Source organism: Clinocottus analis, unplaced genomic scaffold (assembly GCF_023055335.1).
Source record: "Clinocottus analis isolate CAN_PGR_092001 unplaced genomic scaffold, fCliAna1.0.p SCAF_14, whole genome shotgun sequence".
NCBI classification, from domain to species: Eukaryota; Metazoa; Chordata; class Actinopteri; order Perciformes; family Cottidae; genus Clinocottus; species Clinocottus analis.
The window spans coordinates 10,221,995-10,248,607 of NW_027175865.1; the positions used below are offsets into that span (position 1 = coordinate 10,221,995).

General features: G+C 41.4%; 4 protein-coding genes across 11 annotated transcripts in view; 2 read left to right on the top strand and 2 right to left on the bottom strand.

Annotated features, from left to right (window-relative positions):
• Window positions 1-4,589, bottom strand: part of klhl7 (kelch-like family member 7) — an 8,390-nt gene extending 3,801 nt beyond the window's left edge. For 3 of the 5 annotated variants that reach the window (XM_068575903.1, XM_068575906.1, XM_068575907.1), the window contains exons 1-4: window positions 1,068-1,483; window positions 853-955; window positions 499-592; window positions 166-290 (exon numbers count right to left, since the gene is read on the bottom strand). In XM_068575903.1, the coding sequence (XP_068432004.1) occupies window positions 166-290; window positions 499-592; window positions 853-955; window positions 1,068-1,196 (451 nt within the window). In that variant the 5' untranslated portion in view covers window positions 1,197-1,483. Of the gene's footprint in view, window positions 1-165; window positions 291-498; window positions 593-852; window positions 956-1,067; window positions 1,484-2,844; window positions 2,944-3,145; window positions 3,281-4,450 lie in introns of those variants that run through there. The other 2 variants (XM_068575904.1, XM_068575905.1) reach the window with 2 other exon arrangements.
• Window positions 4,575-23,158, top strand: hycc1 (hyccin PI4KA lipid kinase complex subunit 1). Of its 4 annotated transcripts, none has more exons than XM_068575912.1 (12): window positions 4,575-4,738; window positions 11,164-11,245; window positions 11,863-11,964; window positions 12,242-12,421; window positions 13,315-13,395; window positions 13,479-13,594; window positions 15,051-15,146; window positions 15,469-15,585; window positions 16,191-16,278; window positions 18,071-18,233; window positions 19,209-19,426; window positions 21,032-21,205. In XM_068575912.1, exons 2-12 carry the CDS (start codon window positions 11,195-11,197, stop codon window positions 21,062-21,064), a joined length of 1,245 nt encoding a protein of 414 aa, XP_068432013.1. In that variant the 5' UTR covers window positions 4,575-4,738; window positions 11,164-11,194; the 3' UTR covers window positions 21,065-21,205. The 4 variants fall into 4 exon arrangements, with proteins under 4 accessions (XP_068432013.1, XP_068432011.1, XP_068432012.1 ...); XM_068575910.1 differs by having other exon boundaries at window positions 19,209-19,552; window positions 21,032-21,172; XM_068575911.1 differs by having other exon boundaries at window positions 19,209-19,543; window positions 21,032-21,104.
• A 315-nt stretch (window positions 23,159-23,473) lies between these two features.
• On the top strand, window positions 23,474-26,248 carry tomm7 (translocase of outer mitochondrial membrane 7 homolog (yeast)). The gene is made up of 3 exons (XM_068575842.1): window positions 23,474-23,633; window positions 24,916-24,964; window positions 25,486-26,248. Exons 1-3 carry the CDS (start codon window positions 23,531-23,533, stop codon window positions 25,499-25,501), a joined length of 168 nt encoding a protein of 55 aa, XP_068431943.1. The 5' UTR covers window positions 23,474-23,530; the 3' UTR covers window positions 25,502-26,248.
• Window positions 26,249-26,541: 293 nt separating this feature from the next.
• Window positions 26,542-26,613, bottom strand: part of il6 (interleukin 6 (interferon, beta 2)) — a 1,618-nt gene continuing 1,546 nt past the window's right edge. The window contains exon 5 of the mRNA XM_068576033.1: window positions 26,542-26,613. This exon is cut by the window's right edge and continues 141 nt beyond it. Coding sequence (XP_068432134.1) covers window positions 26,542-26,613 — 72 coding nt within the window.

Below are 26,613 nucleotides of genomic sequence, written 5' to 3' on the forward strand. Positions count from 1 at the left end.
ACATACAAGTACCAGCTTAACTTAGTTGGGATTTTAGTTTGGCCTTCCTTCAGCAGTATGTATTAGTTGATATATTTGATGCTGGTAACTTAAGATTCAAAGGGTTTCACAAAGTTTGGGGGAAAAAGCAAATAAGATATTATTTGACCTTGATTAGGTTCTTACCAAGGCAGTTTGTTGCATCAATTTGTCCTTTGAGGAACTCTACACACATCTTCTTAACAGGCTCAATCTGGTACTGGTTGGCTGCATCCAGCAACGACTGGACGTTACTGCTGTTCACCGAAATCCTGACACACACACACACACACACACACACACACACACACACACACACACACACTCTTTATCATTTAAGAGGTATTTATGATGAAATCAGGTGAAAGTAAGTAAAAATAGATTGTGTCTATTCAGTGAAGATTAGCAGCTTTTGTAAGTAAGTACACCACAGTTATATATTTCCTTTTTTCAGGCTCTACTTTTAGCCAAGATTCTTACCGAGCTGTGTAGATAAATTCAATCAACAGCTCAATGATCTCAGGCTCGGCACTCCTGAGCTCCACCTCGTGGGACATAGACTCCATCATTCTGGCTGGAGGTGAGGCAAAAGATAGAGTTCATAGAAAAAAAAGAAACATTATGAGGCAAGACATTATATTCCTCTCATGCTCTGCAATAGTTTGTAAAACACTGCATATGTTTTATACTGTGACATCCCAACGTATTGTTATATATCAGGAATCCCCATATAGCAGTGAGGAAATGATTTTACTACTGTGGTCCACCTGGACTTATTGTACAAAATATCAAGTTTGTCTGTCCTGTCAATAGTGCTTTTGTGTCCACACTTACTGGTGAACATGAGGCTGAAGAAGTGGCTGGCAGCAGCCAACACTACTCTGTGGGCAGGAAAGGTTTTCCCCTGAACCTTCAGTGTGACATCACAGAGAGTACCCTGAAGAAGAAAAAAAACACACACGCACACAGTATAATGACAAGCAGGGCCACACACTTAAAGAAAAGGCCTAATTTCGAGCTCTGTTACCAACACACACTCACTCACTCACCTGTTTCCTCAGGTTGTTCATGACTCCCATGATGCTCGACAGCTGTCTGAACTCCTCTTTGATGGCACACTTCCTCTCGCTCTTCTTCTTGGTGCTTGCCGCCTTCTCTGGAGAGGCCACCCCCGTCATGTCAGCCTGATTAATGAAATCTGTTCAGTTCAATATAAACACTTTCAGCGCCTCTGCCAGATGTGTGCAGCTGCAGCCTCTTTGTTGTCACTCAGCCACTGACAGTTTTTTTGCTAGCAGCAAGCAGCTTATTAGGATTTAATAAACTAAAAAAACGCCAGTTTTACAGCAGCTTCTCCTTGGCAACTCGCAGGAAGAAAATACAAAATAAAATCATAAAGATAAACTTTCTACAGTGATAAAACGGTTGAGCGTCGTGCATTTTGTAAGCTGCTGTCTTTAGCTCCGTTTTCTTCTTCTTCTATAGTCTTTCCTTTGGTTGAAGATACTCGCGCGCGCACTCTACCGGCAGGTGCGATAAATAAAAAATTAACCTGCGGGATTGCGGAACTGATTTTTAAAGCTACTATTAGATCTGTAGTGAATCGTTTTGGTATTGAAAACAAACAAAAAAACACCATTCAAGTTATTTTATCTATTTGAATAGCGACTTTTAGGTTGTGTATAGTCATTGAAAGACAAAGACAGCGATACACCTCATGGCAACAGCAGAGTTGTGTTTACCTCGTGGCACCTGTAAAACCTGTCTGTTAAATTCATGTCTGCTCATTAAACCAGAAAACATAACCAGGAAGAAAGGTTTTATAGTCTCGTGACGTTGACGTCATTGGGAATGTGTGGACCACAGATGCATTGTCAGAAATAATTGACCTGAAAGTAAATTGAAAGAAAGAGAGCTGCAGAAAAATGCCCCGTTTTCTCTGCTGTTGCTGCTTCTCGGAGGAAAACTCAGCCACCGAGGTATGTGTTTGTTACCTACATGTAAATAGTAATGCGCTCTATTCAAGGACGAGCCACTTGATCACTGCGTTACTGCTGTGAGATTATATGAGTCCAGTTCTAAGAATGGTGAGGACTAAATGTGTTTATGACATGACGGCTGTCACAGAAAAGTACGTTTCGTTTTCTCTCACTAGACAAGAAAAGGTCATCTAAAAATCACTATTATTGGGTTGTTTTGTCACAAAGACAATGCAGCGCTAGAACCTTTAATAATTATACAAGTTATCCATAGAAAGTATGTGACACGCTTGAAATACATGTTTATGACACTCTTATTACTTATGTCACAAGCCTTGTTAGTTATTTGTGTCAAAGTGCCATTTAAAACAATAACAAACAACTCTGTTATTATTTTTCAGAGGCAGCCTCTGCTGCACCCCAGACCATCTGACCTGGTTGGAGCTGGATCAGCCAGGCAGACCCAGCCAGCACACAGTGGTATATAACCTCTTTAAATGTATGAATTTAAACTACATGTGTTTATTCATGTGTGCCTGGGTTTGTGCCTGTTGTGTGATCCTTTTCTCTACCCCCAAGATGCACAGACAGTGAAGCGGATCGGCAGGCTGGTAATGAGGCGAATGTGTGTGCCAGAGTTAGACCAGAGGTTTTCTGACATGGCCGAGACCTTTAACGAACAGCACGAGGGCTATGAGGCCATGGTCCGACATATCAGCAACCTGCGTCAAAGCTGTGGGTGTCACCACAATAATACTTTGTCTTTAGCCGAAAGTGTGGGGACAATCAGAGATGAGCATGGTAAGTGAGAGCTCCATGGAGGCAATGTGCTGGCAGGTTTCCTTACTTCATTTTTCTTGGTTGGTCTGTTTCAATCTCCATCTGTCTCTCTACTTCCAGAGACCAGTTATATTGTCTCCCTTAAGATTAAGGGCTATGACTTCACCCTTAATGTGGTTCCTGTGGGTGAAGGTAAGGAGGAACCTCTGCCTCCACACCTGCAATTGGCTCAGGATGAAATGAGGGGCATTTCTGAGGGTGCCAAAGCCACCGTCTCAAAGGGTACCACACTTCAAGAGTTAATTGGCTGGCTGCTCCGGAGCAAGGATGAAATGGCTGAACAGGTGAAAAGGGCTGCAGTGACTTACCAGGAGCAAGGAAGACTGAAGGAAAACCTGGAAGAGAACCTCCAAGAAGTGAGGAGGGCGAAGAAGTTGTCGCTGGAATACAAACAACGGGCCGGGGAAGTCCTCACTGAGGCTGCAGAGATGGCAGGGGCTTATCTGTAGTATATGCACATATTATATTCTCTATTTCAATCTACCAACTACAATACACAGGATTAAGATATTCACATACACAATTATGCACACACAGAATGTCATATAAATCTGTCCAGTGTACTCTGCTTTGCCAGCCATTATAGCCTCTTGTATCATAATAATATCCTCAATTATGTCTTTGTTTTGAATGTTTTGTTCATTTTCTAATACATATAGCAGATATTCACTTTAACACTTGTAAAGACAGTATTTTCCTGGATGAGTGTAATGTTACCAGCTAACAGTAGGGGGCATTGCAGACTTACTTGACGATTCTAGCAGTTGCCTTTATGTTCATATTCCTCAGATGTATTTTATTTCTCAGAAATCACACTACATTAAAAAAGATTCCCTAAGGTACAGAATCAGGTATTAACATAATGAATGTATTACCATTTTGAAGAATTTGATATCTGATTAGACACTTTGCCACAATAAAAAATTGCTTTAATTTATTCTGTAATGCAATAGAAATAAGGATGCAGTCTCTGAAAGCAGCAATGGTAATTGGACTGCAGGTTTGTTGTGCATGTAGTGTTTTGCTATTTTAACATTCGGAGGGAGCAGATTTTCTGATTGTTATCCACAACGTCCATGAATTTATTAGCTGATTAAAAACCACAGCTTTCCATCTGCTATAATTGTGAAAGCAAACAAACACATGGTCATATGCCATTTGATAATTCATTTAGGAAAATCCATTGTTCCAAAGGGTCATGGTCAAGTGGTCATGAATTATTTATTCAACATCCTGATTTTGCCTTAAACTTTACAGATTAATGTGACCTCGAGTGCATGAGATGCAGGGATCAAAATCTGAGAATGCATCTCTTGATAGAGAAGTTTGGGAAATAAAACAAGTAAATTGACCACATTTAAATATTTGTTTAGCATGTTTAATAAAGGAAATCTCGATTCATTATGTCCTTCATGACTTTGATTTCTTGTTTGTGCGACAAAAAGCCATTACTGACTAATAACCATTAAACTGCATTTGTTTTGCTGCTCTATGATCAATTATTCTCACAATGCAATCATAAAACAACTAATGTATTACTTATTTATGTGATTCTTAAGCATCTCTGGTAAATAACTGCTGTCAAAGAGCAATGACTGACAGCGACAACCTACCGGTGTCGTGGAAATGATTAACAAACAGGAGAGTCCAGACTGATTGGATGCTGCTTTCGGGGGGCGTGGCAGTCAGATAACATACTGCTCACTCATTGGCTCAGATGCCTTTCTCTCCGTGGAGCCTCGTCTAAGGTTGTCTGAGTGGAGAAAGTAATGAAGATGGAAGGAGCTGATGTTGATGAATTATTTAGGAGATTTATGGAGTAGGCGAAGTGATAGCAGTTTACTCATCCTGTCGGAACGATCGAGGACAGCGATACCAGGAAGTCGACCGATAGCATGCCCGTAAGTAACGGCAACTTCCCCCATTTTACTTGGTGTCGCGCCTTAGCCGAGCTAGCTAACGAGCTAATCTTGAAGCAACCATGGTGACAGCTCGAAGTCATTCAGCAAGTCGAGACAGCGAGTGTTTGACGGCGGAGGATTACTTTACATTCTCAGCCTGATGCTGGTGAACAAACGCACGGACTAGTCTTGCTGGGAAGACTAACGTTTGGCATTGGCCAGACGTTGCTCTGAGACAGAATTTCTCGTTGTTGTTTTGTTAAAGGCAAGCTGTTACCAGTTGTCATTGTAGAAACTAGCAGGCTAGCAGCGCTCGGGAACAATAGTTACTACTGGAATTTGCGAGATATTGTGTAACAAAAACAGCCGTCAGGTTCCCCCAATGTGTTTAGCAAACGAGCTTTCTAATGCACCCATTTTGCTATCATAGTCGATTAAGTAACATTAGTCTTAGGTGCAGACTTTGTACCTGATTTGATCATATTTATTTAAAGGTGTGTGTGCGTGTGTGTGTGTGTGTGTGTGTGTGTGTGTGTGTGTGTGTGTGTGTGTGTGTGTGTGTGTGTGTGTGTGTGTGTGAGTGAGGCTCTCTCTTTCCTTGTTAAAATACTTCCTCCAAATGTGTGTGCGCAAATTTGAGAGAGAGACCAATGCCCGTGGTCTATGATATTATGATTACTTGTTTCATTATGTGTGTCTTTGTGTTTACACTGGTTTTGCAGGAGCAAATAAATTACTGCAGATTGGTGATGATAGATAATTAGATTGTCCTAATAGATAATAGATAGTCATGTGATGCATCTTTTCTCTGTACCACCCACCCGAGTTAAAGGGTTTCCTGTATGATGGGTACCAGCTTTGCCGCAGAACCACACGGCTAACCTGCCGGATGAAAATAGGTCCTGTACAGGCTGTCAAAAGTTGAAAAAATGTCGTTTTACCATGTTTGTCCTTCACAAGGTCTCTGGTGGTGTGCCAGATACTGTTTAATTAAGATACTGTTTGCGCCTTAATTTATAGGTTGTCTCTGCTTTCCACAAATGTGTGTGTTTGTCTTTGCCGTTGTCATCATGGAGAGGCTTCTTGTTTACCAATAGACAAGTTTGTTGAGTGGGTGATGGTTAAAGTGGTGTCATTAGGATGTGAATGTGTGTGTGTGTGTGTGTGCATGCTTTAAAAGTATGTGCTGGCTTGTTGATGTGTGGCATCCATGGCTGCTGGTGTACTAGGCCTCTTAATGCTTTTTGACAGTGAAGCCCGGCAGGTTATAAAGCAAGAAGATTATACAGGTTCTGTTGTCATCAAGCATCACAGCTAGCTAAAGTCACCCATGCCTGCGGTTTTATGAAATATCCTGTTAATATGAGAAATGGAAACTTTCGTAAGCCTTTTTATTTAATTCTTTACCCAATTCAAGTACAATATCGGTCAAATCAAAGTTTATTTTTTTTACAGCAAACATATATATTTGTAAGCATATATACCAGTAGATTAAGTCTACTTTACGCTCCATAAAACGTCAAGCTAATTATCTGAACCAAAAGTGCTAAGCATTACTAGATTACTACAGACTTATCTAATTGTTGCAGAAAAAATTAAGACCATTGGAGAGAAAAATAAATTAAAATAGAGCATTAAAATTGAAATATCAGTGATGTTAATCATTGGTCTCTTCAGGCTCAATTGCCCCAAGAAGACCAGGAGTTGAAGGGGTGATATAAGAGACGAAGATGCATCACTGGCTTGGAAGCAACAGAAAAAATAGCGTAGGCTGCTAAAAGAGAATTCCTTCTAGCCACATACAAAATATGTGATATGAACTGAAGAGGGACCCAAATGCTGCAGACTTAGGAGTAAAACATGTTTAAACTGGTTTTTAATTAACAAGTCTGAACAAGCATTCAGGTGAAGCGGTGAGCTTGGGGCATGTTGGAGACTCTGCCCTTCATGACTACGGTTATATACCTCTGCCAGCATCTCCACTTGACTCTCCACAACTCAAAGAATCATGTCACAAAGAATAGTTCACTTGTATCTTTTGCTCCTATTCAAGTCAAAGCCAGCTTTCACTGGTCCAGCTTGTTATACAGTTGACCTAGTTTGTAGATTTTGGGAGGAGTCATGTTTCTTTAGTTCCTGGTTCTCACATTGGTTAGTGCAGTTAAACAAGTTATTTATGGATTAGGTGTGTTTGTACAAGAGTTGAGTCAATGGAAGATACATTAGCTAGTTTAGGTTCATTTGATTATTTTTACTCTTTGCCCCCATTCATTGAAGATAATGTGAGTTTCGTTGTCATTATCAGCCTAACCAGTAGTTTCTGTGGCCTGCACCTTGTACTACAGGAAAAAGCAGCTGGGGCAGCTTTGTCACTCTCAAAAACCACCCACTTTGTCTTTCTCTCTACTTCCTTTCTTCCCTCTATTCAAGCCTTCACTCTTATTGGTCCTGAAAAAAGAAGGTTCCAAAGCATAGGCCTATGTGTAATAGGAAATGAGGTAATCAGCAGGGAGTGGTGTGTGTGTGTGTGTGTGTGTGTGTGTGTGTGTGTGTGTGTGTGTGTGTGTGTGTGTGTGTGTGTGTGTGTGTGTGTGTGTGTGTGTGTGTGTGTGTGTGTGTGTGTGTGTGTGTGTGTGTGTGTGTGTGTGTGTGTGTGTGTGTGTGTGTGTGTGTGTGTGGCCCTAATTCATTCTCACTTGGAATTGCTTCAGTTCTCCACTAGCTTTCCTAGACAGGTATGTTCTAACTTTATTACTGAGCACCAGAAGACATTGTGTTTTGATTTTGGCTGTTGGTTTTGTATGAGTACTGTACGTTGTGTTTTGTAACTTTGTCAGGACACACAACCTCCCTTACAACACAGATTAAGAATGTAAACTCAAAGGAGACCTGTTTGTGTTGGAAGAAGTCTTTGTAAGGAGGATTCAAAAATAAGCTCATTTAGACCGCCAGCAATGTGTGTTTGTGTGTTAGATGATTTAATACGTTGGTGTAAATTCAGAGAGAATGAGCTGTCAACTTTAGCTAGTTCACAGGTTTTGTCAAACCAGACATTGAGTAAACACATTTTCACATACACACTTGTGCAATGCGTGACACATTCTCACTGCTTGGCAAATAGTTGGCTGAATCAGGGCTTTGCATTGGTGGAAAAGCTCAGTAAGTCACAGCAAGGCTACTAAACACGTGGGTAAGATCTGTTTTTGAGCCTGTTTGGATCGCAGAGAGGTGTCTTCCTTTAGCTTCTGCGTATCGCAGAGCCTGTATGGTTGTCTGGGGCAGCAACAATTAAAACCTAACAAACTCTCCTCTTTTATTGGTCCTACTGCCTCACTCCTTTTTAAGTTATTAATCCCTTGGGTTGCCATACATTGCTTTTATCCCACATTTCTCTATACATGCACATCTCTACCTCTATTGATTTATCCATTGATCTCTGCTCTATCATCTCTCTTCACTGCCTCTCGCTCATTACTTCATTGGATTGAGTTTGTCCATAACCCTGGTTTATTCATGCATGTTTGTGCTGATTAGTGAGGTTGAGCTGCAAAGAAGACGCTCACCACCTCTTTTTGTTGTGTGCTCTCCTTGGCGTATATTGATTTCTGTCATGATATTTTATTCCACAATAACTTTGAGTTAGCCAGACCAAAACGGAAGAAAAACATCAGCCTAATAACATAATTACGCTCCATAGTGTCCTATCAGGGCAATTAGTTTGCTGTCTGTAGTCTGCATTATGTCTTCAGCCCATAGACGCCTGAAAGACAGCATTTTCTGCAGTTGGCTTCGCTGTACATCTTGCGATGTAAATGTTTCAGAATAAATCATTATTATTTTCATTGGTGTTTAATAAAATGTATTGTGTGCCTGATATATGGATGTTATTCCAGGTTTTTGTCATTGTTGCTGCTAGGATATACAAATTGAAATATTAGTTTATTTATTGTTTCGTACGTTTGTGAATCAAATTTAACAATTTCATGATGTGATCTTGTAATGTACCAGTAGTTGGTGAAAATAATTGCTAACTTTGGCTGGCTAAAACAAATTTGAATAATAAATGTTTACATTGTCAATTCAAATCCACATTTTAAATACAACTACATCCTGTGACAGTAGCTGAGTGTCCACCCCTCTGCTGCTGATTTTGTGTGGCAGTTTGTTTCTTCTTCGCTTGCTGCTGAGGTAAGAGGTAAATATATCACATAGGTAGGCGGCATGGCAGGCGGCCTCTGAGTTTAGTCTTCAAGTCTCTTTTTCTGGACACAGACGATCTAGACGACGTACCACAGATGCCAGCGTGGACGGAGTTGTCTGGTTAAAAGCGACTTTGTAGGAGGAACCCTTCCACTTACAAGACTGACTCATCCACTCTCTAATCACAGCATTTATTTTTGTTATTTAGGGGTCCTGCCATTAAAACACACATACTGGCTTTAGATACCATTGTCGTCATTGGAGTCTTCACCAGTTCGAGAGAAAGGAACAACAGACCGAGACAAAGGACACATTTCTCTAAATGGAGATCATTCTGCTATATAATCCTTCCTCATTTTATGATTCGCTGGCTCCCCTCCCCCTGTCATTTATGTCATTGGTACAGTCCATAAATAGATACCTGGCTTCCATGGAGGGACCCAGGACCAGAATAATACAAAATAAAACGAGAGAGGATGGAAGGAGAAGGGAAGACGTGAACATATTTTTCTGTATTTCTAATGACACACATTGCTAATCATGATGATTGCACCTCCAGAGTATGTTTTGATAGGTTTTCTTTCATAACCACAAGGTTTTCTTGCTTTTCAAGGGAGTGTGTGTGTGTGTGTGTGTGTGTGTGTGTGTGTGTGAGTGTGTGAGTGTGTGAGTGAGTGAGTGAGTGAGTGAGTGAGAGAGACACACACATCACAACACTTAGTAAAGTGTTGAAAGTGGAAGGTTCAATTATGCCACATTCAGCTCAAAGCTGAGCATGTACCCGAGTGTCCACCATGCCAAGTGTGCACATAGAAGGACTTCTTCCTCCCTCTTTCTTTTTCTGAGACTCTGTTACCAGACATACCAAACATGGACTTTGTTACTGCATTCAACAGCCAATGTAGTCTTGTGCTTGCACTCCAGAGCACAGGCACGACGTAACTGCAGTGAAATCAGGCCGCTAGTGAAAAGACACAGGAGACCTCCCAACATTAGAAAGCATGTGTCTAGGTACCATGACCTTTTTAGAGTTTGTTGAGGACATGAAAAAACTAGGACTTCAACTTGTAATTTAGTTTGACTATCAATCACTCTTTTTAATTTGTTTATAATTGATTCATGTTTTGATCTTTTGAAATGTCATCGTGAAAAATGGACAAACCAAATAACAGTATTCAGTTAACTTAACAATGGTACGAAACAAGAGAAAAGCCTAAATTAGTTAAATTTGAGAAGCTTAAACCAGTTTGTATTAGGCATTTTTTGCCATACACTAGAGATGGCAGCATTGGTCTGTCCAGCACTTAATCGGTGCTGACGAGTCATGCAAACTGTATTGCTAGGATGTCGTCATTATATACACTTTAGATATTTCTGAAATTCTGTTTTTTTCTGATATTTTTCTGTCTGCCTTTTTCTCTTTCCATGTCTTTCATCAGCTTTCTCCCTCTTTCTGATGTGTCTGCAGCACCGCAGCTAATGCCACATACAAACCAGAAGATGCTTTATTAAAACACAGATAATTAAAATGGCAGATTGAGAGCAAATTAAACTCCATCCACAGAGTACGCAAAAGAAGATAAGGAACCATTAGAGGTTCAATAGAAAAGAAGCTGCATGCATGCACACGTTGAGTGCTTTAAAGAGGAAGGAGAGAAGTTAAGATGCAGTCAGTGTAACTTTGATGGAAAACAAAGCATATCAATAAGGATTCATTAATTTAGCAAATGTTAGTTAAAGTTTTTTCTGTCCGTCTCTGGTTAAAGACCTAGAAACAACCTGTTCAATAAGCATCTAAATTCTGCTTTGCAGTGTTTATTTCTCTTCAGTGTTTCCACAATGAAGCCAACAGGCTTCTCTGTGTGGGTGGTTTTTCTATTCAAGAGCCTGGGTTGAGAATAGGTTCGGTACTTGCTACAGAGGTGTGTGTCTGGAGAGGAATGAGAGGGAAACAGAAGAGCAAGAGGGAAGGAGAGCCATGTGCTTCTTTGGAGTATTGAATTGATGCCTGCAGCATGTACAGTCACTATTCAATACTGCCGTGGCATTGTTTGCTGTTTGTAATAGAATATTTTTATCCAGAAACCAAATATAGGAGGGCTGGCAAACATGCAAGAAGCTGTGTGTGCTTGCGAACATGCTTGCAAGTTCACTATAAATTTGCTGTGTGTCAATAACTATGCAGAGAGTGTGTGTTTATGTAGTATTTTTTCTCTGTTTTGCAGCTAGAGGTGACTCCACTGCAGATGAGGGAACATGTTGGCTATGGACCAAGGAGTGGTGGAGGAATGGCTGTCAGAATTTAAGGTACCGCTTTAGCAACAGCAAGCACGTAATAACCCTGATTAGTGTGCAAGTCATTCTCTGCTGCTGCTTTATTATTGCAAGGTTTCTTCCAAACACATAAACAAATGTACTCTGAAGTGCTTCATTCTCAGACAAATTATATGCTCCTATTCAAACATGAGCACTCATCAATACGTGACTGCTCCCAAAGCTAAGACTCAGTGAGGTGTGACAATAAAGGAGCACAAAGTATTCTCCTGTAAGGACCAACCTGCCATCCTCTCTCTCTGACCTCTAAATGTAACCAGATTGATGTGACTGACAGCTTCTATAGACATGATCACTGGCCTTTAAAAATATTGTTCAAACATAATGCATTGCGATGTTGCTTATACTTTACTCTCCTTCATCTGTAGCCACAACATCGGGCAGGTTTCTGCTTCTTGATGTGACTCAAAAGTGTCAACTCAAGTTTAGGTTATTCAGTACTCACTTCTCATCTTGTCATGCTGTTTATTCTTAGAATATTAGCAAGTTAGTTAGTGTTTTAACTTCAGGCGTGTGTGTGTGTATGTGTGTGTTCGTGTGTGTGTTTGTGTGTGTGTTTGTGTGTGTGTTCGTGCGCGTACGTGTTTCAGACCCTCCCGGATAGTGCCGTGTCCACCTATGCTGCCTCACTGAAAGACAAAGGTGCCCTTGTCCCTGCACTCTACAAGGTCCTCCGAGAGAACTACAGCGATGTATGTGCACACACTTCAATATTTGTATTATCCCTTGTAAATCCTAACTCCATTTTAGTATTTTGACACACCCTTGATTATCTCATGTTCTAATGTCCTATTTGATTTTCATTCCAACCCACTGTATATCCTGTTGTGCTTCATATTGCCATTACTTATTATACATAGATGCCTAATGTATTTCAGTTAACAGTACCAGTTGCTGTCTGCAGATTTTTGTAGACCGATGTCAGGATGAAACCATGTGCCCATGTTTTTGGCTTGCTGTCCTCCCTAGTTGCTCGAGCCAGTGTGTCACCAGTTATTTGAGTTTTATCGAAGCGGCGAGCCGCAGCTGCAGCGTTTCACACTACAGTTCCTGCCAGAGCTCCTGTGGAGCCTCCTGTCCGTCAGTGCAGCAAGAGACCCTCACACGTCCGGCTGCATCGAGGCCCTGCTGCTGGGCATTTACAACCTGGTAGGGGAGTGGATGAAGTCGCTGTGTGTGTTTGTGTGTGTGTACATTTTTAATGCAACATTCTTATGTCACAGCTGTTACTTATTACCAGTAAAGGAGAGCTGTTCTTGTTAATAACAATGCAATGTTCCCAGTGTGAAGTAAAAGGAAAGGAAAAACACCAAGAAAAGGTCCTTAATCATAAATAATGGGTGCAATCCTGCAGTTTTAGAAGCAGGTGGAACTCTGGAACTGGGTTATGTGATTCCTTTATGCACTTTCTGCTTGTTAGACAGCTATGTGACATGAAATATGGGTAAGAAGTAGAGGAATTTAAATATGGTGACTTTGGTAATTCACTTAATGGAATGGTTGGTCCTTGCAAATGCCCCTTAAGCTTCCCACAGAGATGTCAGCACTAGTCATTATTAAAGTGTGGTGAGTCCTATTTTCATCCATTTTTATCTCTCAATGTTCTACCCATCAGCTAAGTGCAGTGTCCCCTAACTTCCTCTCTGAATAGCAGAATAGGTCAGCTGTCACTCAACTCACTGGCTGGCTCCTATTAATCTATTTGACATTAAAATGCACACAGGGGACTGGAAAACCCTGGGGTTAGTGTGGGAGTGTGTCTGTCTGTGTGTGTGTGTGTGTGTGTGTGTGTGTGTGTGTGTGTGTGTGTGTGTGTGTGTGTGTGCTCACACGATATATACACACAAGTAAGCAAACACACACTAGCAGAGGAACGGAGACCCTAAAGTCCACACACAAACACCCACATATAACAGATGAGTGTGCTTGGAGAGATAAGCACACACTCTTTCGAGGTTTAGGGCACACACAGAAAAATAAGTCAGTTTTTTTTCACCCAAAGAAATATTTTCTCAATGTCTTCCTGTCTTTCTCTTTCACAGGAAATAGTTGATAAAGATGGACAAAGTAAAGTATTATCTTTTACTGTCCCTTCCCTCTCCAAACCATCAGTGTACCATGAGGTGAGAAACACACATAAATGCCCTCAGCTCTTTTAATTGGCTTTTGCAGAAATGTTCAGTTTAACAACTTAATTTTCCTCCAGCCCTCAGCTATCGGCTCCATTGCTCTTACAGAGGGGGCTTTAGCCAATCACGGGCTGAGCAGGGTGGTGTACAGCGGACCACACCTCCAGAGAGAAACCTTTACAGCACAAAACAGGTAACAAGGCTTGATGGGCAAACTGATTTTAAAGTCTGGATGGTGACGTGTCCGCAGGCTGGAGGTTGTGCACGTTTTTAAAGTGGCTTTCCCGGTAGTAAGCTGCCAGTCCGCCTTCTTAGAATTGGCAGCAAACACACAACCCAAAATAGAAACACAAACGAAGGAGGACGGACAGTCTAACAAAGGAGCACTCGGAAATTCAGTGGCCAAATCAGATACTTGTAGTTGTTTGTTTTTGTTTTGTTGCTTTTGAAGTAATCCATGCAACATCTTGCCAAGAAATTAATTTTTTCTTCTTTTGTGACAATATAAAGCTGTGTGCATGTATTGCTACGTCCGCATCAGGATTTGATTGACAGTTCCCCCCCCCTCCCCCCCAGCCTCAATAAACCGTACTAGCCATGCAAACGGCCCTGAGTTTGCTTTAACCGAACCATACTGGTTAGGTTTGAAAGCAGCCTTTGCCTGACAGACTCATTAAATGTGGTTTCAGTGACTCTTGTCCTCAGACTTATGTAGTGACAGAGTTTCGCTGCTGCCAGGGCCAATTATTTTCTGCACTAGCTTCAGTGGTGGCCCATGACACTCGTCTCTGCTTTCTTGCATTCAAGACTAATTGGATGAAAAAAAGTTTTTTATGAAGATTCATTTTTATGTGACAAAACAAGTTGGGCTGTGTTTTAACATCAAGCAGAGATACTTTTATCTTATTCTAATAGCAGTAGAAAATAGAGTAGAAAGAAATAATCCTTTTATTAATCCCCTTGGGCAAATTATTCTCTGCATTTGACCATCCTTGATTTAGGAGTGAGAGGCGTCCTGGGAGCAGCTATGGGTTAAGTGTCTTGCTCAGGGACACTTTGACATGTGAACTAGGGAGGGACTGGGATTCGAACCGACTACTTTGTGGTTACGGGACGACCACTCATCCCCCCGAGTTGTGCATGTTGTATCTTTCACTGAATGATGTCTTAAAAAAAAATCAGGGCAGTAGCCCTTTTTAAAAATTACAATTTGTGAAAAAGGTCTTTGAGAAAACTACTTCCTATGTGGAAGAAAGAATTCTGAGGCAGCTAAAAAATCTAATAAAATGTCTCCAAGTGATGTCACTCGATTCAGTGTTGGTTGAGACTGAAGACCTGGAGTTTGACAAATTGTAGCTATGAACTTAGAAATATGAGGTCTCATCAGACCTGTAGCATAACACACCCAACTCTCAGAAGTGGGAGTAGCAGTTGGGTTGAACTGTGGGTAGAGTACTGGAGATGTCAGGGTTTGACGAGGAATGCAAAGAATAAAAAAGATTAACTCTGATTCTGCTGGAAGTGAAGTACTGCTTTTGTAATCTTTCACGGTATGTATCTCCAATATAGATGGAATGGATTGATCTAATAAGTTTCAAATGTTGTCGTGTAATGTAGACTATTTTAAGGGGTTTGTTTGTGTTGTTTAGATTTGACGTGCTGACCTTCCTGCTGCTGTGCTACAATGCTGCTCTCAGCTACATGACCTCCACCTCCCTCCAGTCCCTCTGCCAGCTCAGCTCCAGGTAAAGAACACACACGCACACTTCGTCATGAGGACTTAAGAACATTATAAGGACACACACACACCAATGTAATACTATATAGTGAGGATCATTGTGTCATTTCTTGATTGTCAATGTTTTGGAGGAGGCTACTTGAATATGGCAACACACACGAACACTGTTCAACAAGCACTTAACTGATCCTCTTATAGACTTTGCCAGGAAGTAAATTGCCTTCATAGAGCTGCAGCCAAGTGGCTCAGTGGAGTGGTTCCCCTGATTTAATCATCCCTGTTACTCTGATACAAGCCTCGCTGTTGTGTTTTCATTTGCTGTCCTCTAGGGTGTGTATATGTGGTTACCCGCGGCAACAGGTGCGGCGCTACAAAGGCATTAGCACACGGCTGACCGTCACGTCAGAGTTCCTGGTTCAGCTCATCACAGGGATACACTACGCATTGTGAGTGTACACACGTGCCTGCACAAACTACCAGACCAACACAGACCCAAACTGATCAGCTTTATCTTTTCATGTCTGACATTTTAAGTGTTTTCTTAAAATCTGCTCCATGTGACCTTGTTTGATTGGTGGCGATCATTTTATTTCATACCTGCTGCTGTGTTGCATTTCTCAAATGATCTTTTGCACAATATAACAAGCAGTTAAAATAAAATAAAACTACAATCTGTGCCCTGTGGAGTTCCTTGTAAACAAACAAGTTATCTTTGCGCTCAGCTTTAGTCACCAAAACACATTGTGTGTATATATTTTAGGTCTCTCAAACTATTTCCTTACTCATAAAACATTTGCAAGAAAGTATTTTGAAGGCAGCAGTGTTTATATCCATGTTTACAAGCGTGCAGTCGTCTTCTTCCCTGTCTTTGCTTGTACTTTGCTGCAAGGACATATCTTGTTCCCACCATCTGTTGATCAATGGAATAGTGAGACACCATTGGTAGGACTGTGTCTCACCTACAGGCGTGAATGTGTCCTTGTGCACCAGATAAACAAAAATCAAATCTGCATGTGTTGTGTGTATTTTCAATGATTGTCTTTGTGTATAGGTGTAATGGGGAGGTTGAACTGGGATCCAAAGCGCTGGATGACGTTCTGTATCGGGCCCAGCTGGAGTTGTTCCCTGAAGCTTTATTGGTGGGTGTAATCATTTTAGTTTTTTTCCGTGTGTGTGTGTGTGTGTGTGTGTGTGTGTGTGTGTGTGTGTGTGTGTGTGTGTGTGTGTGTGTGTGTGTGTGTGTGTGTGTGTGTGAGAGAGGGAGAGAGCGCGCATGTGATTTAGACGCAAATACTCGCATGTGGTTTGATTCATGCACAGCACACTATGCTGCATTGTCTCTCTCTCTCTCTCTCTCTCTCTCTCTCTCTCTCTCTCTCTCTCTCCTCTCCTGACCCCCCCGCCCCCCTCCCTCCAGAGACTGCGCAAGCAGAATGTAATCCCGCTAGATTATTTACATGCTTTTCACTCTGCTCAGTTAAGCCATAATCCTTGAGGCCCAGGGAGGAGAGGATTGAACCTAAGCCCACAGTATTACTACACAAGTTAAGGTGTACAACAATCAAAACACACAACCTTTGGATTCACATTAATAAGAAGGCTGATGGGGTTTGAAAAGATGTTTTTAAAATATAGACACAAACCATAAACACATGCACCCTTGTGTAGAAATGTTCAGATATCAACGTTCCGTCTCGTGGTTATTTTGAGTGTTTTCTTGCTGCGGAGGAACACACCTGCTATCTAAAGCTTGTTGACGTGCCCTCATGAGACCAATGTGTTGCAGCCTCACAAACAAAAGACAAGTTGTATTGTGATTATGACGCCCTCTACCTCACGTTACGTACTCAACTGTTACATAATCATTAATGCCACTTGAGAATATCCAGCAACAGTAGAGTTAGTCATTATACAAAGACTTGTTAAATAGTGTTTTTATAAAGCAAAATACAAAGCCGTTCTGTTTTTCTTATATCACCAGTCTGTGTAACTCAGTCAATCCGTACTAAGCTTTTAGGTTTATGCATACATCTGGTAGAAATCGGATTATTGATCTTGAGAGAAAAACGTGTCTTTGTGATATAAGACTGCTCTTACACTTCTTGTGTGTTGGGCCAGTGCCTTTACACTTGGATCTTTTTCCATAATTGAACTTGTTCCATTTGCAGTTTTGTAAATAGTTAGAATTGAAACAAAACAGTTTTGTTGCAGTAAATAATGTTTCAAATCTAACTTATAAGATCTTTTAATATTGGTAATTTTGTAATTGGTAATTACAAAAACAGATAAATCTCTTTTCACATATTTTATTCTACCACAAAAATAACTTACACCGGGATCTTACTATGGACATAATGAAGAGTGTAACTTTTAGTATGGTTTTGTATTGCATGCCAATGCAATCTGGCCCTGAGACACATTGCTGCCAGTTATAAATCTAAACATGCCCATTGAGTTTGTTTGTAGTGATCGTCAGTGTTTTTAGAAACAATAAGCAACATAAAAACTGTACAGCATCATTTGATTGTTTTCTCTACTACAGGAAGTGATTACCTCTCCACTTAAATTATAATCATAACAGTGCACTGATCTGTAGTTTTGTGTACTTTTGTCCTCATGTTTGTCTTGTAGTCTGTGTTGTTGTAATGTGTGTCAAGATGACTCGCTTCCTTTCTATTGCAAACTAAGTCCATACGGGTACAAATAAAGTAACTTGACCTTAACCTAAAGAAGACATTTTTTTGATTTTTGTGTTATAAAAGCTGTCATATCAACATAACTCTGTCAGCAGTAATTGTTGTGGTGTCATCACAGTAGCACAACAGGAGACCAAGTCACAGAATTACCACCTTGAGTAATAAAAGCTGCTTCTCCTTCTAGGAAACTCTGGCAACCTCTGAAGGAGTAATATTTGTGTTTACTTCTCCTCAGGTTGGTAATGCCACCAAGTCGTCACTGCACGGCGCTGCACTGAAGAGCAACAACAAGGAGGGTGCACGGAGCATCCAGGTGGAGATCACGCCCACCTCCTCCAGGATCTCCCGAAATGCTGTTACTTCCCTCTCTATCAGGGGACACCGCTGGAAGAGACACGGTGAGACTGAACAGCTGATTGAGTTGTAGAGAGAAGAGCTCTCATACACTTTCCACATTTTGTAATCACAGTTTTACGGGTTATTGCAAATGTAATTGTTTGACTGAAGAACAAATCCACACCAAAGGAGAGAGCACGATGTTCAGATCTCTTCATTATTCACTCACCCTACCATTTCACGCCCTTCAGTCACTGTGTACTTTAGTGTTGTTGTTGTCATCAGACAACTACCTCCTTCAGAGCACCTCATTCAAAACCATGACTTTCTGTCCAATTTGACAGATAGGAGAAAATAGGAAACCAGCAAATAGTGTATTTATACCATAATACAGATCAGCTGCAGTGTGTTCACTGTTGTTTTAAATACGTTGTGTTACAGCTCAGTTGCAAAGAAATCTAACAGTATTTCGATGGTTGTAGAACAAATAACACTTTGGGAAAAGCAGCTCTCTCAATTCTAAACCGCAGATAAAGTACAGATAGAGCAGGGAAATTATAGACTTCAGCTAGTTTAATAAGCAGGTTTCATCGTAAGCCCAACACCCCATAGTAACGTTATGGATCCTGCTCATCCTGCCGTAGCCGAACTGCTTGTTTATGCGTAAAGCTTTTGTTATGAGCAGATGGTTGGGGGAAAAAACTATGAACTATTAATTAATGTGTAGAGGCCTGAGTGAGAGTCTGTATGGCTTTTGATTCCATTTCATTATTGTGTTCATATTCATCTCCATATTGCATGTACTTTGACCATGTGTTATGTTCTGATCACTTATAATTTTTGTCTTTTTATTTTTCTGCCATTACATTGATTACCTCTGTTTGTCTTGTGTTAATGTGGTTGTGTGTGCCTGTGCACACGGCCGGCTTTTTGTTGTTCATGTATGTGTGCATGGTACATGTCTTTCCGTCCATCTATGTGCGTTGTATTGTTACGTATTGTCCTGCTACACTCCCCATGCTCCCCTCCCCCACCAGAGTCCCAGGAGGTGAGTGTAGACAGTGATGCTGCAGTGGGGGGCGCGGCCATCCCCGAGATCAGTGTGACAGGTGTGAGCGGCGAGCGAATGCCCAACGGAGATTCCCTTCGGCCGCGCCCTGACGGCCGTGCTCAGCCCGACAGCGACCCGTTGGGCGCCGCCTCCGAGGTCAGCATGGAGCTCCGTGGTCATGATTCCGGCACACGGGGTCAGGAGGTCAGGAGGCAGAAGTCTGTGAGGCGAATGGTGGAGAATGAGGGTTCTGGGTCGGCCTCCACAGGGAGGAGCCAGTACTAAGGTCCAGCCCCTCCTTCCCACTGCACCACTTCCAGGGTAACCTAGGTAACCGTGTGTGTGGGGGCGTGGTCTGAAAAGCTGCATGATGTCCTCCCCTTTTACCTTTTGCGCTGGGCTCCACCATCCTCTTTTTGCCTAATTGCACTATTCCTCTCATCTGTCAATCCGACGTCACTCATTCATTTACTCTCTCCTTTGTGGCTGAAGCTTCCTCACGAAGATCTCCTGCTGAGATTCCTTGAGTCCAATTATTATTATTATAGATCTAACTGAATAACAGATCAATAACCCAATCAAAATGCATAATAATGAAATTTGCTTGGCTGAATCGCACAAGTGACGTTTTTATTTTGCACAGAATGAAGTGGGTCCAATTTAGATCAGTGTGGAGCCTTTAGGAGGATACCATTTGTGTTTTCTTTAGCGTATAATAACAGAACGATAAGGATCGTGACTTCATTAACTTAGTATGCACTGTTCATATCTACTAAAGCTCGAGGTCAGGTCACTGATAACAAAAAGGCCAGATGACCTTGAATCATATTGCCCAGATATTTGCTGTTTGCTGTGTTCCAGTATCAGATGATTGTATGCTTACAATGTTTAGGGGTGTAACTCCTGGGTTTTACTGTAAAGAGCAGTAAGCTTGTGTGTCTCTTTAGCACACCTTGGTACGCCTCGACACATTACTCCTGGGTTGCACCTGGAACAGATGACTTCCTTCTGAGTGGTAGCTATGAGCTGAGGAAAGATATGCAGGTCTTGAGTGATTTGAAGCAAAAGTTAATCATAACGTTACATTTTGACTTGAATCTGACTCCCGAACAGTTCACAGCAGGCTAAATCTGACCATGGAAGATTTTAACAGGATCTGCCTATCTGTCTGATAACCAGCTGTTTACAGGTGTTCTGTTACAGTGATAGCATCAGATCAAAAGTGTGTATTTGTGCATATGCGGGTGGTTGGCCACTCACACAGGTCTGCCTTGAAGAAAGCAGGACAGATGTTTATATGAGTGTATGTCTTTAGATCTAGTAATGACGGGCATTCGGGGTTTACATTGTGGCTTTTCCTAGCGTTCCTTCCTCTACACTCACTGTGTAGACTTTCCAGGGCCTATGCTCTAAAAATCTGTCCTCCTGCCTTTGGGACAAAACATGCACGCCTCAATAAACCTCTTGCTGTTGTCTCACAGCGCTGCTGGTTAACCTAACCTGTGTTCTGGGCTGAAATACTGAACTTGCATGTCTCGTGTCAGGTGGCAAGATGTCCCTGTTAGCTGAGGTTACAGTTTGAATGCGCCACCTGCTGGACAGTGAAAGAGCTCATCTGTCATGCAGCCCTACATATTGTGGCCCACATGCAAAACATGTAATATATTGTATGTTGCTTTTAAAGCTTGTTAATGATTTGATTGGATCAGATGGGCTGGATGACAGAAGAGTCGGTTATGTTTGCATCTGCATGCTCCGGTTTCTCATTTCAATGCTTGTTTTTTTTCCCTCTGACTGTCTGTCTCACAGACGCAGTGGATCTGGGTTCCCCGGATGAGCTGATGGATATTTCTGAGGTGGATGAAGGGGTGTGGCCAGGCGGGATGGGGCAGGATATGACCCCACCTACCATCACAATTAGCAACAGTGTTACCACGTTGAACCTGGGGGCCAAGGCCATGAAGAAGTGTCGGCTCGGCGGGCGTACCAGCAAGGACAAGGAAGCGGGCCTTCTATCAATGGGCCGGGCCGCCAGCGAGAACGCAGATCTCTCCGTCAAGCGACTGACGCTCACTTCCAGCCAATCGGTGCCCAAGGCGGGAGCTCTCACCAGTCTGACGCGCACCGCCAGCGCCGTCTTCTCACGTTCCTTCGAGCAGGTGGCCGGCAGCAACGCCCCTCCGTCCAGCAACCACGCCCCTCCCTCCAGCAACCACACCGCCTCTGAAGTTGGCCGCTACTCATGCAGCCTGCAGGAGGATGGACTGGGGTACTTGAGTCCGGCGCCAAACCACAAGCAGCGCTCTCCAAGCATCAGCGTGCACCTTGGCGCTGACCTTTAAACCCTGTATGACTCCTGAAAACCTAAACCCTCGCCTCTGATCCTGTGAGCCTGTACCTGTGACCTGGAACTCCAAGCCATGCCAACTGCAGCAGATCATAAACACATGAACAAACACTCCTGCTGGTTCTCTCCTCGCTTCATCCCAATGTCTGATTCTATGTGCTGTAAAGCCGCCTGCTCTGGGCCTGATGGAGGCCGGATGTCAGGAATGTCACTTCCAGCTTCACTGAGAAATGCACAATGAAGTCGTGCCAGGAAAAAAAAAACTGCACTCCATCGCAGAGCAACCTGTCTGAAAATTTGGGTGCACTTGGAACTTATTACTAAAAAACTGTGTGGAAAAGTTTTTGGAAAGTATTTTAATTGGCATTTGTTGCCATGCATGGCTTTTCCACACATCCATCCTGACCTTGTGCAGGTTTGCCAGAGGGCAGATGTTGAGTATGTGTAAGCATGCTTGAGTGTGTTGACTGGATGTGTGTATGTACAATTGTATTTAGTAAAGGCTGCTGATTGATACAATGAACAAGGTATGATTCTCCAAGTTGAAACAAATGTTTCAACTACTTAAAATAATGCATCTTCCCATAGCAATACAAATCTCTCCTATTCAGTGTTTTTTCATTCACACTTTGTTTATCAACAGTTACAGTTTTGCTCCTTTTTAAAGCTTTCTTCCTCAACACAACACAAATGACCGTTTAATAATCAACCAGTATGTTAAGAATTACTTTTGTTTACAATCACAGAGTATTGTCATTGTGATGAAGAAGCAATATTTGTGTCCTTCCCTCTAGCACCTTCCTGAATTGCTGTTCAATGGCAAAAATAAAACTCCATACTTCTGACAAATGACGTAGAGGATTTTGACTTTGGGGATGATGGGTGTGAATGATTTAAGTATTGAATTTTGCACTTAAAAGAGCAAACAAGTTGTGCTTCAACTTTGGTATTTTCTTATGACGAACAAGAGAGGTCTGACTCAACTGTGGTATTTTCTTGTGAGAGATGTGATTTATTGCTCCCTATGGATTTTGACCACCCAGACATGAAGTCCACTTCTTGTACAGAGGTGAAATAATCTGAAAGTCCAGACTAGGGATGTAAACTATCGACCAAAACTGTAACTGTGTGCGTGTTCTCCAGTGGGAAGGTGTATGTGGGGGCAACACGGCATCTTTCCTCTTTTCTGATACACCCACCAATCCAGCTGTTTGTAGTACTTTGGTGATGTGTTTCCTTTGTCCCTTCTTGTTGATCACATCATCACGTCACAAGACATGGTGATATTCTCTTCTACCAATTAAGGAATTAAACTACACACATCTGCTACATTTGGTTTACTAAATCAAGCCGCCCCACCCTCAAACAAAAGTGTGTTCTGTTGTCGGTGTACTAGAGCTGTCGAGTGTCCATAGCTTGGTGGGAACATAACAATCATCGTGTTTCTGTATGTGGGTTTACATAATGTGAATGGGTAAGCTTTTGTTGTACATCATACTGTTGTACTAAAGTTGATTTAAATTGGCCTTTCTATGTCTGAAGATAACTCATTGATTCAACTTCTCGAAATAAAGTGTTTCTATATTTCACTTGTGTTCCATTATTTTTGCTGGAAAGCATCATAAAACATGTTTTAAATTCAGAATCCACTTCAAAAGAGGGGATGCCATACTCCACAGATAATCAAATATAGGCTACTGTACATCTGCCTGCAGAATCATGCAACTTTTATCTATTTTTTTCTATGAATAAGATGCCGTTATGGGGACATATTTTGGGTCATTTTGGCTGAACAATTCAGTAAAGCAGCTCAACGCAGTTTGAACGGAACGCAGTTCCCTGTCTGTCCACAGGATGGCGACCTTCGACCGAAGGACGACGTTAGTTACCAGCCCGACGTCACTTCCTCCTTCTTGCCCTTGGTGGTTACTTACCGCGTCGTCGCCGTTTAGGATAAACACATGGCTAAACTGAGCAAAGAAACCAAGCAGCGGCTGCAGCAGCTGTTCCAATGCGGCCAGTTTGTCATCCGATGGGGTTTTATACCCACTGTGTTGTACCTCGGTCAGTATCCGGATAAGAGCAGTGGGAAGACGGCTGAGGGGATCTGCCTCTCTGGCGTTAGCCACTTAGCTTCGCGTTAGCACACTAGCTAACTAGGAGTTAGCGTTAGCTCTTTTTAGATTGTGATGGCACCATTTATAGAAACAACATATAGAGCTACAAACACAACAAGGATCCCAGACCCAGTTTAGTGTTATTGATATACAACGATTCGTTTGTATCGTCTACATGCGTATCATTGGTTAAAGCGTCCACGTAGTTGGATTAACTTGTATACTTTAAACTGAATAAGGAGTATAAAGTGTCACATGTAAAGTGTGTAACGTCAAAATAGTGTGTAATGTGCAGAAGTGAAAGTCGTGATTATGTGATTTCATTGCTTCGAGAATCCACAGAGGGCATGATGAAACTGCCTATGACGTCTTGAAAGCGAGCTGTAGCACCTTTACCTGTGTGATTATTAAGATACCAGGCTTTCAGAAAGAAGACTAGCATGAGAGAGAGATAGAGAGGTTTTGAATGGTCTTCTACATGATTAATGAAGACAGTGCAAGTTCCCATCTAGTTGGAAACAAGGCATGCCTCATATGTCAAAAACATTTGTTTTTTGCGATAGAGACAGAATTTCAGACGTGTGTATGTGTGCCCTTACAACCGGTGGAGTTGCCCTTTGTGAATGAATGTTCTCCTACTTTAGTTTGAGTATACAAACGCTGATATCCTACTTCCTCCCCTCTTGTCTTACCTCCTTTTTTTTTTTTCAAGATTTGAAGGTTTAAATTAATCTCTTATATTTGGTCAGACACGTCAGCCTCTCTTCTGGGGAAAGGGACTCCTCCCTGACATTTTACAGTGAACTTTAAATGATAAAGTTCTCGTCTTTTCTTAGGAATCGGTTGCATCATTGACGACTTAGTCCATGACTCTTCAATGAAGCTACATTCAAAATATTAGGGAAATTGCAACATTTTCCTGTGTTTGTGGCTGTGAATCACATCGACGTTTTCTATAAATTGTAATATTCAAGACCTTGTTGTTGTGAGAGCTCTCTGATGCAAGAATGCTGCGGTTATCAAACTGGGCTGTCTTGCTGACATGCATTGTAATTTGCTGAGCTGTACTATATACATTATCTGCCAGTTGCGATACCATACATAATGATGGCAGCTAGTTGTTATCAGGTTTTTTGGTGAAACTATTCTGTTTTTTGCTGGCACACTTTTGTTTTAGCTCTTTTGTAAACCAATATGCTTAAACTCTTGTTTATGCTTTTAATTTAAAGGTTTCAAACGAGGAGCAGATCCAGGAATGCCTGAGCCCACAGTTTTGAGGTAAAATACACTGTGTTGTGATATTAATTAGCTTGATGCTAAAGGGAGTTTTCACAGCTTTGCATCCAAGGGATGTATTGCCTTTTGTGGTGGAATAGTACTAGTATCAACTGTACACATTCATTCAACAATTGGCCCCAAAGTGAAATCTGTCATTGTGTTTTTAATGGTTTTCGTCCCACTGTACTGAACTATGAACCAACCATGACCTTTGTGTCCCTTTACATTCTGCCTGATAATGATGGAAATTAGTTAAATTCCTCTCTTACTCAGCTCTAATTCCTGTAAATCCTGTGCATTTTTTTTTTTTACAGAGAAGTTAGCTATTTTCATCTGTAGTGTGCTGAATAAGGCAAATGTAATGTATTTTACAGTGAGTAACTGGAAATAAATTCATCCTGGTAAACTTATCAGTGATGACACATTAGCACTTGGATGAACTGTGGAAGTCCAATTTGTGGAAGTCCAATGTGGAAATGAATTGTGGGAGTTCATTGAACCTTTTACTTTTTTTTCTGTAGTTTGCTTTGGGGCTAAAGAACGTCTCCACACAGCGGCGCCCTCCCCTCATCGAGGCCATGTGACCCACCTGTCATTGAAATCCAGGACATTATTTCTTTCGTCGCTCTCCATAAATCATACTGTCCAATATCAGAGAAATAATGAATACATGTCATGTGTAGCCATGCTCTTTATGTCCACACATGCAGATGTATAGATGTATTGAGAGTCTGCTGCATGGACGGAAGATGTTTGGATCAACAAGCTGGAATCAAGACTTCATTCTTGAAAATGTGTGCCGTTGACTGGATCATCTGTCGGTGTTATGTTTGGAATGTGTGACAGCGATGTTTGGATATACCATTCATTCCATGTTTTCCTTTTTTTATTTGTAATTTAAGAAATTATGAGAATAAATCCACAAAGAAATGAGTCATGCCAATCACTGCAGATTCTAAGTTTTGTCTTTACAGTGTGTCAGCATATTTCCCAGCCTCCTACGAACGGCAACAGAACGAATATATGATTGTTTGTGGAAAAATAATTCAAAATGTTTTATTTTTATTTTTGTATGAGCACAAAATATTCGTTCCTGTCACTTGTTGGTCATGTGTGTTCAAAACACAGCTCATCAGACTAATGAATTAAACAGCAGATTCAGTATAACAATGTAAATAATTAATTAACAGTACTGTAAACAGTAAATTATTGTTGTAATAATTATTGCTTTTCAAAAAATGGTATTATAAAATAAATGCAGTCTTAACAATGCTGCTCAAGTAATGTCTTTGCAATAGAATTAATCAACATAAAAATAAAATCACTATTGACTGCAAATTGCACTTTTAGTGCAAGAATCACACAATCACAGACTTTCCATAAATAACAATTTCCACCAAGTATAAATAGGTTAAATAAGTTGCGCAATAGTGGGCAATTCAGGCTCTGAGGCCTTTGAGACACAATCATAGATTGACAAACAGACAATCATCATTCCTCTTAAAATCAAAAACACTTCAGGGTGAGAACAGCAGCAGTGTCCATGCCACCTAATTTCCATGAGATAGTGGTTTTGGTTATAGAAGCTGACGGGTGCCAAAAGCCTGTCTGCCCTTCTTCCCCTCTCTTTTAGTAATAGCTCTTTTGCT